This window comes from Eumetopias jubatus, unplaced genomic scaffold (assembly GCF_037043125.1).
Source record: "Eumetopias jubatus isolate StellerSeaLion01/CBP00866 unplaced genomic scaffold, mEumJub1_p1.0 scaffold_4, whole genome shotgun sequence".
Taxonomy (NCBI): domain Eukaryota; kingdom Metazoa; phylum Chordata; class Mammalia; order Carnivora; family Otariidae; genus Eumetopias; species Eumetopias jubatus.
The window spans coordinates 159,684,787-159,697,605 of NW_028274810.1; the positions used below are offsets into that span (position 1 = coordinate 159,684,787).

The window sequence follows — 12,819 nt, forward strand, 5'->3', positions numbered from 1 at the left end:
AGTAATTCAGTTGGGTGGAACATGGGGTTATGCAGAGGACCAGAGGAAAGGAAAGGTAAATACAGCAAGCTATGAAGTTGGGGTAAAAGGCATATGTCACATCATAAGGTACTTCATTTGCCAAGGTAAGATATTTGGCCTTATTATTTAGGCAGTATTAAATCATAGGTAACATGATCAGATCTATTTGTAAGAAAGCCAACTTAGATTGCCAAAGTAAACATAGGTAAGCCAGTTAGTTTACTGGTGATGTAGTTTGGTTAAGAACTGAAGACTGTAGAAATGAGAACAAATGACAAAAACCCAAGAGGTATTGATGAGGCAGTAGGGGATGAGGGGAAGGGAAAGGTGGAAAGTCTTAGTTATCCTTGGGCCATAGAAATTAGGGAAATGGACTGATCTAAGATGCCTGCCTGGTGGCTTTGATGATGAGGTAGTAGAATAGATATTCCCTTGTGAACACTATTTGACTTGCCATTGGTACATCTAATTGAAGAGGAACAGTAGATATATGAATGATGTCTATGCACTCAGGAAAGGTTGAGGGCTGGAGATTAACAACAACAACCACAACAAACACATTGGAGGATGATCGCATATAGTAGAGATGAGAGCTGAAGTGTTAACAGTAAGTGCAATTGCCCAGGGATGACATATAGAGCAAGAGAATATATAACCAAGGGCAAAACTTTGATGAATGCCCACATGCAAAGAACAAATTGTTGAGGCTGCATACATACTATTTTGATTATGTTCCTTAACTCTTCAAATAAGTGCTCTTGAGGACGATACTGCATAAGTAATTAATTTTTTTTTGCATTTTTTGTTTGTTTTTAAGGCTTTCTGTGAAACTTTAGAAGAGACAAACTACCGTTTTCAAAAAGAACTACTTGAAAAACAGAAAGAGGTGGAATCACTGAAGAAACTGCTAAATGAAAAGCAACTTCGTATAGAAACTCTAGAGAGCAGAATCAGGTGTATTGTGATACTTGCATTTTTAGACTTACTCATTAAACTGTTACTACTCTGGGCTAAATGCCCTTTGCATTTTAATATGACTTAGGAAATTTCCAATTCCAAAAGTCTTAGACTCTTGGTGTACCTTTTTTGTAGATTAGGAAAATTGCCTTTTGATGATTTATTTAGAAGGTTGAACATTTGAAGGATAGGAAACATCAGAAATATAAGCCTCTAGCTGTTCAAGATAAACATTATTCATTTTAACCTGTTTAAATGGTATCTTTGTTTCTAGGCATTTCTGCCAACTTTTCACATATGAAAGTTGTAGTTTACGTTCTTGTCAGCATACATTGAATTGATATTAAAATCATTTTACATTAATCATAAGTACTAATTTCTCTGCTGACTCCCAGAGTCAGCAATCTAGTAGCCATATTAAGAATAGCTAGACTACTACAGTTACATGTATTCACAAAAATAAACCAATACATACTTTATTTGTAGAAAATAACTTGTTGCTCTAATTTGCTTTTAGAACATTGTCTTTAGAACCTGAAGAATCACTGCACATATCAGAAACAGAAGGTGGACACATCCCAAAGGTGGAGTCCTCCACACTTGAGGTTGATCAAGATGTTTTGCATGAAGAATCTAGGTAAATAATATTTGGTTTATTATAGCCTAATCATCTGAATAATTAGAGGGAAATAGTCAATAACACTCTAGAGAGTATTTTTTTGTGTGAACTCAGTGTCATTCTATCGGGAATCTGCTGAGCAAATAAAGACTATAGATATTGTAGGCTCTCCCTAAAAATGAGTCTTTGTCATCTAGGCTGTAAACATTATTACTTACTTTGAAGATATGTCTAAATTAACCATTCAGTTAATTCCTTAATTTTGTAAAGCTTGACAAATTAATCTCCCTCAGTCTTTTTCCATTCAAAAAGTAGGATAGTGTAATAGCAACAAGCCTGCCTACCTAACAGGAATGATGAAAAGATAGTATATTTGAAAGCACATAGAATATTTATTACCTATAAATCCAAAGTCATTATTAATACTTTAGTGGTAGCAGCTAAGCTATAATTATGAGAACAGATTTATGTTGGTAAAGGTCATTATAAACTGGATTTTTAGTGATAAATGGTAGTTGGGAGAGCTGAAAGAGTTAAAAATATATCTCCAAAGGTGTTGTCGGGTAATGACAACTTAAAAATATAAAATTTCTTGGAGCGCCTGGGTGGCTCAGTTGCTTAAGCGGCTGCTTTTGGCTTGGGTCATGATCCCGGGGTCCTGGGATCAAGCCCCGTGTTGGGCTCCCTTCTCAGTGGGGAGCCTGCTTCTCCCTCTCCCGCTCCCCCTACTTGTGGTCTCTCTCTCTCTGTCAAATAAATAAATAAAATCGTTAAAAATATCTATATAGGGGCACCTGGGTGGCTCAGTTGGTTAAGCGGCTGCCTTCGGCTCAGGTCATGATCCTGGGGTCCTGGGATCGAGCCCCACGTCTGGCTCCCTGCTCAGCGGAGAGCCTGCTTCTCCCTCTCCCTCTGCCTGCCACTCTGCCTACTTGTGCTATCTCTCTATCTCTCTGTCAAATAAATAAAAAAATAAATAAAAATAAAAATATACAAAATTTCTGATCAAATATTTAAATATTCTTTTCCATTAAATATTTTCCCATTAATATTTAAATAATCTCTACATTAGATTAAAAAATTTTAAAGGTAATAGCGAAGTGAAATAGCATGTATCTTATCTCTTCGTTGACATCTTTCTCTTTTCTTGCAGAACTGATGATAAGCCATGCTTAAGTTTTAGTGAACCTGAAAATTCTGTATCGGACATAGAAGTTGCAGAAGTGGCATACAATGCAGAAGACTAATACATGACAAGCAGTTCCTTCCATGTATATGTTTAAGCAAATTTAGAATAGAGTGGCAAATATTTAAAAAGAAAAAAGACTGAAGCATTTACAGAAAACAAAGATTGCACATGTATTAAAGTTTACATAAAGAAAAGTTTTTTTAAGTTTTTGGGATAGAAATGTATTCACTGCTGCTTTAAATTGCCTTTTATCCAACCTTTGTATTTGATACACTAAAAAAAAAATCTAATTAGAGTTCTGTTACCAAGACTCAATTCTTAAATAATGTGCATAAGTTATTTTGGTATTTTGCCATATATTGCTCCAAACGAATATGTGTGTGAGCCCTCTTGTGTGTGGTGTGCATGTTTGTGTTTGTGTTTAAAATGCCAATTTTATCAGTTAAATGGACATTAAATGCATGTTACTATCTGGTTGATATATACTTCTTTTTATCTCTGACATAATGTATTTTCATTAGTGGTTTAAATCAGTGGTAAAGATGAATTAAGTTTTAAATATTGACACGTTTACCATTTGTAAATAAAAATTGCCTGTTTGCAATGTTATTGCTATTTAAAAAAAAGAAAACTTTCTAATACCAAAGGAAAACTATTACAGAGAGCTATAGTAACATATAATAATGTAGCTAAAGTGATAAAATAGCCTTGTTTTTAAAAGCTGATTCATTATCAGAGTGCTATAGTAAGTGTCTAGTTTATTGTAATATGTTGTACTTGTTTATTTTCCACATATCTTTATCTCAAATCTCTACCTGTAGAATCAGTGAGTTGTCCTCTTTTGGAATACTACCTCTTTTTGCTAATCAAGGTATACTCTTTTGAAAATAAAGATTCTAAGCAAATAGGGAGTTATACAAAAAAATACAAAATAAAAAGCCATATATACTATAAAGTTCCTTAACTACATTGACTCCTGGGATTGCATTTTTATTTCTGTATATGTGAATATGTTGCTATAATGTATTAAGGCTGATTTTCCTTTTAATATATTTAGCCAAGTGATGCACTTTATGATAATTAAACTCCTTTGTGCCAAGTTTAATTGGTGAATTTCTTTAGTAAGTGGAGTTAAGAAAAAGAATTATGTAGTGCCTTCACTATTTCACTTTTATACCAGTCTGCTAGGGTCTGTGAGTCAGCTTTATGAAAAAGTGTTTATTTCAGATTTGCTTATATTTGTTGAAAGTGCCTTGTTTCATTTTTACTATATGAAGTTACTCATTTATTTTCTATTTCCACTGCTTTGCATATTGCTGTTAATAAGTGTTGTTATCCTACTAGCATTTTGAAATCCTGGTTGGTATATTGAACTGCATGTGCTTTCTAAAAGCTGAGGGAAACTTACTGGGAAAATAGAATAACAATCTCCAGTTTTGTTTTCTTCACTATCTAAAAGTTTATCAGTATCTTGATGTACATATTAAAATGTTAAAATTCTATTTATGTAGATTAGAAGATCAAGTGGCTGTTGTCAACTTTTGATCTAAAAAGGAAACTGCTTCTTACCAAAGTACCAAAAATTTTAAAAGCCTTTGTCAAAATGCACATGTTCTCAGAGTATTTTCCACAAAGTATACAAGAAGTGTGTTTACTATCCTGGGAGATAGGAAGAATATAATAAACTATTCTCTTTGTTCATTTCAAAATATTCTAGACTTAAAAAGGCTTACAAAGAACAATCATTTAAATTAATATAATTTTTAGTCTAATGACAAGATGATATTTGCTAAATTCCAGATATTATAGTGCTACGTACATGTCTGTTTTAAAGTGAACCATACACTTTCAAAATCTGGCCTTTCAGAAGATTGTATGTAAAGTTTGGGATGGGTGAAGAAAACCTCTTGTTAATTAAATAAAACACTATTTATATTTAGAATTTACTTTTTTTACTTTTATGAGACATTTTATTCCCAGTACTGTATTCATTTAATAAATTATTTTTTCAGTGTAGCAGTAGCTGTGCTGTTTAGATCTTGAATATCATTTTTCCCTTCAATTTCAGTGTTCTCTCTATCCCTTGTAATTATTTGTAAATTTCATTGTACTTAACTGCATTTCACAGATGTGGAATGACTGTGATTTTTTTTAGGTTTACATTTTATATTACTGATCATTTTAAGTCTTTGTGAATAGGTGCAGTGTACTTCAAATGTAACCAAAATTAATAAAAAAAATTGAACATAATTCAAACAGGAAACACTTTTGTGAATAATCTTTTAACTTAACCTTTTAAAAATTAAGTTCATGTGTAGGTAGTAAAACCATAAACCAGCATTTTAAAATGTGCTTTATTTGTCTACTATTCTGAGAGTAGACATTTAAAGCACATTTATTTAGAAAACCCTGTTCCTCAGATAAACAGTCTATGTAGTCTACTTCAACTATTTGTGGTATTAGAAGGGAATAGTGGTCTTAGGTCTAAAAATAATTTGTGTAGTTTTGAAATGGGTTTTCTTACAGGAATAGAGGAGTTTGAGGATTATGTTAAAAACAAGTCTGTATTCTCAACCAGTAAAGAGAGGCGTCTAAATTGTATCCTCTGGGAGATTTTCAAAGAGCTACATATTTGATCCACATTTTAGTTCTTCCAAAAGATAATAGAATTATGTTTACTGCATTGCACTTTGCTTCTGTGCGGCTGGCTTCTACTAGCAAAACAATCATCAGAACTTGGATTTTCAACACGTGGGTTTTTAAGCTGCTATACCACACTCTGCCCTTTATGAGGACTCATGAGAGAAAATTCTCTTAGGTTTCAGCAGCAGGAAAACCAGTGCTTTTCTTAAAGAATTGATTTGTTTTTATCTTAAAGACTCTATTACTGTCTTTCTCTTTTTTGATTTGTTTTTTTTGTTTTTTTGGGCAGCCTTAAGCCAAATTGTAGTTTGCCTGTAGCTTCCATATAGAACCTTAGGAGTTGTACTTTTGTGTAGTAAACATGACTTTATTTTTCTTATTTTCTCAACCCCAATTTTCCTCCCTATTTAAGATCTTCAATTAGAACAGATGTATTTTTGTTCTGATTAAAGTCTCAGAATTGAATGATATTTTAGACTACATTAGGTAAGAACTTGTCAAGGCCTGTACTAACACAATTACTGCACCATTAAGGATGGCAGTAATAACACAAAGCTAAATTATTCTTCCCTTTAAAAGATGTTCTTAAGTAGGACCAATGAATATGGAACGCAAACTTAGAAATGCTAGCTAGTGGTAAGCTATGTTCTTGGTCAAAACACAATATTGATAAACTCTGTTTATGGTTTTAACCATAGCCTCAAATTAGAAGACCCCACTTACCACTTCCCTGTGTATCACTTACAGAAAAGTACAATAATGTCATTAGCTCCACACAAAACAATAATAAACAATACGGCTAATGTATACTCAATAGCTAAAGTTAGTGTTTTATTGTAATAGATACAGATAAGACTTGGTATAGACTTTGCTCTAATGAAATGTTTGCAACCTAGCTAATTGTAATCAAAGAAGTATTAGTGAAATGCTGGCTCAAGTTCTTTGCTAACATGTGAAATGAAAAGCCCACGTTGGGGTGATTAAGCCCATATCTGGAGGATTATTAGTATTAGCTCGTCTGCCAGTCCAGTTTTCCAGTAACCCTCTATAGCAAATACCACCATTCATTGACTAACCCAAAAGTTTCTTTACCCCCTCCAGAATAGGAATGTGATAAACCAAATAAGTCATTTTTCTCAGCTCCCCTTGCAACTAGGTCTGAGCCTGTGACACGATTATGGCCAGTGAGATGGATAGAAGTATGCTGATAGCTTCTGGGAAATCACTCGCTTTTCCTGTAAGAGGGTAAGTTTGCTGCTCTTACAGCCTCTCCCCCTTCCTCTTGTTTTGATCTCAGGTAATGTGCAGGGGTACTCTGGAAACCATCTTGCAAATAGGATGTGTGACAAGTATGAGGGAAGAGCAAGGGAATCAGAGACTAGCCACCTGTGAAACCACTAAAAAAAATTTTTTTTTGTTAATTGTACCAAGATAAATTAAAAATAAAGATAATTTTTAATTTGAATTATAGGTTTAACCTTAGGGGTAAAATGCTTTTCAAACAAAGACTTCTACCTGTGATGATATTGTATATTTTGTTAGTAAAGAAAAATGATCAAAGGAGAAACACTTTTTTTCTTGAAAGCTAAAAGAGAACCATCTATTAGACCTATCAAAGATCGCTTACCAACAGAAATTTATTTTCTCACAGCTCTTGAGGCTGAGTGCCAAGATCAAGGTACCAGCAGAGCTGGTGTCTGGTGAGGACACTCTGGGTTACAGAGAACAAGCTCTCTGGTATCTCTCATAAGGACATTAGTCCTGTTGGATCAGGACCCCACCTTTAGAAGTCATTTAACCTTAATCACTTCCTTGGAGGCCCCATTTCCAAATACATTCACACGAGGGGGTTAGGGCTTCAACACATGAATTTGAGGGAGGCACAAACATTCACATAACAGTATAGGATAGATCATTTAAATGCTTACAAAGATATTTCTCAGTTCAAAAGATTAAAGTAGATATCCTGTTCTTTCATTTGTCCATTGAACAAACGTTGACCATCTACCATGTGTCAGCTCTGGGTTATAAAAATTGTTAAGCACATGAGCCCTTCAAGGACTTCAGACCAATACAGCTTTTTATACAGGCTGGTCTGTACATTGTGCAGCATTGTGGCAAGTGTGGTGGTAATTGTGGTATTTGTGATGAATTACGGGAATGAGAAGGCTGGAAAGAAGGGCAGATATTGGTCAGCAGTAGAAGTGTAGAGCTTCAGCTGCTGCTTAAAAGTAGAAAGGCATGCCAAGCAGAAGAGTCCGCTTCAGCCTGTGCAAGTGGCAAGGACCATTATTCTCCCTAATTCTTTTTCCCCAGTCCAATATATCAATTCTAGCTCCAAAGTAGAAGCCCGCTTCCCGGCTGTGATAGGCTGAAGAGGGAGGCAGGAACCACACTGCATACCTTAAACATTTTATTTTAACTTAATGCACATATATTCATTTGCCAAAGCTCAAATGGAGATACAAAGCCCTTCTTTGGCATGGTTTTACTGATGAGTGCTTCTGATTTTCTCTCTTGCTAAGCCATATCCCTAATTCATTTTCTGATTCCTAGCTTTAGTTTCTGTACAGTGAAGGCATAAGATGTGTATGAAGGAATCTATGGCAGAAGGCACAATTTTTACCGTTTTTTTCCTCAATCCTCTACTGCTATCTTGCCTACACTTTTACCAAGTCTTTCCAAACTGACCTAGTTTTCCCCAGAATTGATCATTTGTTCTCATATTTCATTGTTTTATATAATATTAATAACCTTATTTAAAATTTAATTTTAGGGGCGCCTGAGTGGATCAGTCAGTTAAGCGTCTGCCTTCGGCTCAGGTCATGATCTCAGGGTCCTGGGATAGAGTCTTGCATCAGGCTCCCTGCTCAGCGGGGAGTCTGCTTCTCCCTCTCCTTCTGCCTCTCTCCCTGCTTGTGTGCCCTCTTTCTCTCTCTCTGTCTCTCTGTCTCAAATAATAAAATCTTAAAAATAAAATAAGCTAAAATTTAATTTTAAATATAGCTAGCATGCACAAATTTGGAAGCCAACAGGTGCTTGGAAATCACACAGTTCTCCTGGGAAGAAAGAGGAGTGTGCAGGTGTTCTAAGAAGAAACCAACTAGCCACAAGCATTCAGGGTGTCCTGGGTGTCAGCACATTTTATATAGAAGATGCCGAACTTCGGCAGGTCAGTTATGAATTGATCACCAGGATCTCCCTTCCCTGCATCCACCTTCCCCCCACTATAATCGTCTCCTATGGCAGCCATGGTTTTCTTTTTGAAAAACATAAATCACAGCATTTTTTTCTCTATTTAAAAACTTTCAAAGGTTTCTCATCATATTTAATATTACAGCATTCAGACTTACATGGCCTTCAAACATGATTTCACTCTGCCAATTACTCTCCTTAATGGCAGTGCACACGGCCCCTTTTCTGTTCCTTGAGTCTATTAAGGTCTTCTTCCTCCTAACCTGGCCATATCTCCTGTCTACAGTGCTCCTCCCAGAATCCTGGCAGGCTCTTCTCTTAAGTCAGATTAAATATTACCTCTGTAGGCAACCTAAAATAGTTCAAAGCAATCACCTCCATCTTAGATTTCTTTTTTTTTAAGATGTTATTTATTTTAGAAAGAGAGCACGAGCAGGGAGAGGAGGAGAGGGGAAGGGAGATGGAGGCGGGGAAAGAAGCTCAAGCAGACTCTGTACTGAGTGCAGAGCCCCAGGTGGGGCTCCATCTCACAGCCCTGAGGTCATGACCTGAGTCAAAACCGAGAGTTGGTCACTTAACCAACTAAGCAACCCACTCGCCCCTTAGATTTCTTACTTTTTTACCTACCTCCCCAGTGCATCCCAAAAAGCAAGGCTTTGTCTTTTGGGGTCATGACCCCAGGGTCCTGGGATCGAGCTCCACATCAGGCTCCCTTTCTCCTCTAATCCTTGCTCTCCCCCATCACCACCAAGCTTAGGGGAAGATCTGGCACATAGTAAGCGCTCAAAAGTACTCTGAATGAGGGCACCTGGGTGGCTCAGTCGGTTGGGCGACTGCCTTCGGCTCAGGTCATGATCCTGGAGTCCCGGGATCGACTCCCGCATCGGGCTCCCTGCTCAGCAGGGAGTCTGCTTCCCCCTCTGATCCTCCCCCCTCTCATATGCTCTCTCTCTCTCATTCTCTCTCAAATAAATGAAATCTTTAATAAAAAAATTTTTTTAAAAAGTACTTATTGAATGATTAAGATAGAGGGCTAAATTACGGAAATATTAGAGAAAATAGAGGTATTTGAAATAAAATTGAGTCTTGGGGATTGATACTCTGTGGGTAGATTGATATGCTACTAACTGAGGAAGAGAAAGACAACAGTGAGATTTAGGGAGGCAGGTGGTAGATTGGGACATGCTGGATTTGAAATACTATAGGCAATCCAAGGCAGTTGGATACAACCATCCAGAAATTGGGGAAGGCCTTATAGAACTCAAATCAGATTAATTAGGAGATATTACCCGTTTTGTTCTTCATCTCCCTTGTCCATAATACAGTGGTATAAAACCTATTAGGGACTCCTACATTAGCAGTACTGAAATGAAGAAGACCCACAGTGCATGACTTCATGTGTACTATGGTGACAAGTGTCATGGAGATATGTCTGATGGGCCCAGGTGTCTCATTCAGTTAATTTGTTTTTCATTCCATAAGTAACTTGTTATCAGAGAAGATTATGCTTTTCTTCTTCCTGTAGAGGAGATGCAATAATAGCACAATATCACAGAGTTTGTCTTTTTTTGTTTAATATTTAGTAATTCTTTTTTAGATTTATTTATTTATTTATTTGACAGAGAGAGACACAGGAAGAGAGAGAACACAAGCATGGGGAGAAGGAGAGAGAGAAGCAGGCTTCCCGCCGAGCAGGGAGCCCGATGTGGGACTCGATCCCAGGACCCTGGGATCATGACCTGAGCCGAAGGCAGACGCTTAATGACTGAGCCACCCAGGCGCCCTACCCTATATTTTATTTATTTTTTAAAGATTTATTGATTTATTTTAGAGAGAGTGCGAGGGGGGAGGGGCAGAGAGAGAGGGAGAGAGAATCTCCAGCAGACTCCCCACTGAGTGCAGAGCCCAACACAGGGCTCAGTCTCACAACCCATGAGATCATGACCTGAACCAAAACCAAGAGTCGGACGCTCCACCAACTGAGCCACCCAGGGGCCCTATACCCTATATTTTTAAATTTGGAAGACTCGAATAGGCTTTATCTGGTTTACAAATGGTTTATGTTCTAACCACATTTCCAAGTGCTGCATTCGATAAATGGCAGCTTATCAAACTAAACTTAAAATGACATTTAGATTAATCTATACTATCCTGGAAATTTGTATAATGTTTGCAATGGGACAGAATGGTTTTGAACTGGTAATTAAATCATAATGTAATGACATACTTATCTAGACACACGGGGCTTGAGGGAAGCAGTTTAATTAGTGATGAAAAGTAGAAATTTCTGTAAAGAATCTAATGGGAGATTGCAAAGTGAGCCAGGCCAAACACAAAGAGATGATGCAGTTTTGAAGTCTGCTTAAAAAGGGACAACTCTGACCACTTCAACTAAATAAGCCAATGAGCAGTGCAAAAGATTTGCATAAGGATACAAGTGAGCAAGGAGATGGCTCTCCTTGTCCTCCCCGGCTCCTCATGAAGGCGCACCTCCTCCTTAGTGGTTCCTGCAGCACACGTGGGGTGACTGAGTGCACCAGGTCACAGGAGTAAAGAAAGCACTGGCCTTCTGTGCCTTCCGTGCCTTCCGTGCCTTCCGTGCCATCAGCCTGCAGTAGGACCACGTCAAGCCGTAAAAGTCTAACTCATGCCATATAAGGAAATTCCTCGCAGTTCCAAAATACCTGACAGTGCTGTTTTTTAAGTGTCTTCTTGCATGCAGCGGGCCAAGTCCTGGCCTGCCCGCCCCTGGCTCATAAGAAGGTGGCTGGCATGGAATTTCTTTGTTTAGCCTAAGTCTATCAATCATCAGCTCTAATATTATGCTTATTAATCAAAATAAGGTCTGTTTTTGCTTAAAACAGAATAATATTTTTACCGTGGTAACTAGACAGGAATTAGAAGACAGCATGGAAGGAGTGACAGTTGGCCCACAGTTGGATTAATTCAAGTCTACATGTAAAAGAAGACAAAGCAACCACAGCTCATGGGCTCAAGCCCCCGTGGGTACAGAAAGCTGAGCAGAGGAGTATGCTGGATGCACCAGGCAGACAAAAGCAGCCGGGCACTCCGTCTGGGACATCCATAATGTGGTACACGGTAGACCCTTCAGATACTCAGTCAATGGTTAATTTAATTGGCTCTTGGAGAAGATGGTTTTATAATATGTGAACAACTGTATGTTCAAAATACTTTAACTGTAGGTACTGAAACAGAAATACATTTAGGAACATCTTTAATTTTTTTAGCCAGATAATACATGAATTCCTCAATAAAAGTTGATGTAGTTTACATTGATACATATTTACAATGCCTTCCTCAAAATAGTTTTTTAAAAATCTTTTGGGTTTTACTTTTCTAAGCATTTCATATCTACAAAATATTTCCTAATTTTCTCCAGTTCTTAGAGCCCCAGAACTTTGCAAGTTCACTTGCCTCTTACTCCATTTAAGAATATACCTTAAGGGGCACCTGAGTGGCTCAGTCGTTAAGCGTCTGCTTTAGGCTCAGGTCATGATCCCAGAGTCCGGGCTCCCTACTCCGCAGGAGGCCTCCTTCTCCCTCTTCCACTCCCCCGCTTGTGTTCCCTCTCTCGCTGTGTCTCTCTGTCAAATAAATAAATGAAATCTTAAAAAAAAAAAAAACCTCTAAAAAAAAAGAATACACCTTAAAATTGAACAGACCTGTGTTTGAGTTTTGGTTCTACTTCTTACCAAGTGGAGCGGATTATTTTGCTTCTCCGAGCCTCGGTGCTCATATAAAATGAAGATAATAGTGCTCACTGGTTTGGTATGCTAAAAGGAGGACCTATGAAAGCAGGTGTCAAGTGCTCAGAAACATTTTAGGCATTGTCCTCAATTACCCAACACTTTGTCACCTGTATACATGCAGGCATTTAATCAGCAAACGTTACCAGCCATCTACTGCATGGTAGGGCACGTGCTTGGCACTTGCTGCAATGAACAAGGCCCTTTATGACCCAGCTCTTTGTGTGACCTTCTTTCTGGGATGCCCAGGAAGTTAGACCCGTAGTGCCTGGTACATTCCTCCAGCAGAGTACTTACTACTTTGCATTGTACTCCTTTGTTTTCGGTCCATCCACCACACAGACTCTAAGCAGCCCTTGACTGCTTATGCCATAGTGCTGGGATACACATGCCAGGGGCTCAATATATTTGTTGCACATGAATGGATT

The 12,819-nt window shown here is 37.6% G+C and overlaps 1 protein-coding gene across 3 annotated transcripts in view; it reads left to right on the top strand.

Moving 5' to 3' along the window:
- SNX16 (sorting nexin 16) overlaps positions 1-4,755 on the top strand; it is a 39,990-nt gene extending 35,235 nt beyond the window's left edge. For all 3 annotated transcript variants that reach the window (XM_028108772.2, XM_088023125.1, XM_028108763.2), the window contains 3 exons: positions 839-975; positions 1,496-1,615; positions 2,751-4,755. In XM_028108772.2, coding sequence (XP_027964573.1) covers positions 839-975; positions 1,496-1,615; positions 2,751-2,844 — 351 coding nt within the window. In that variant the 3' untranslated portion in view covers positions 2,845-4,755. The remainder of the gene's footprint in view (positions 1-838; positions 976-1,495; positions 1,616-2,750) is intronic.
- Positions 4,756-12,819: the final 8,064 nt, after the last annotated feature.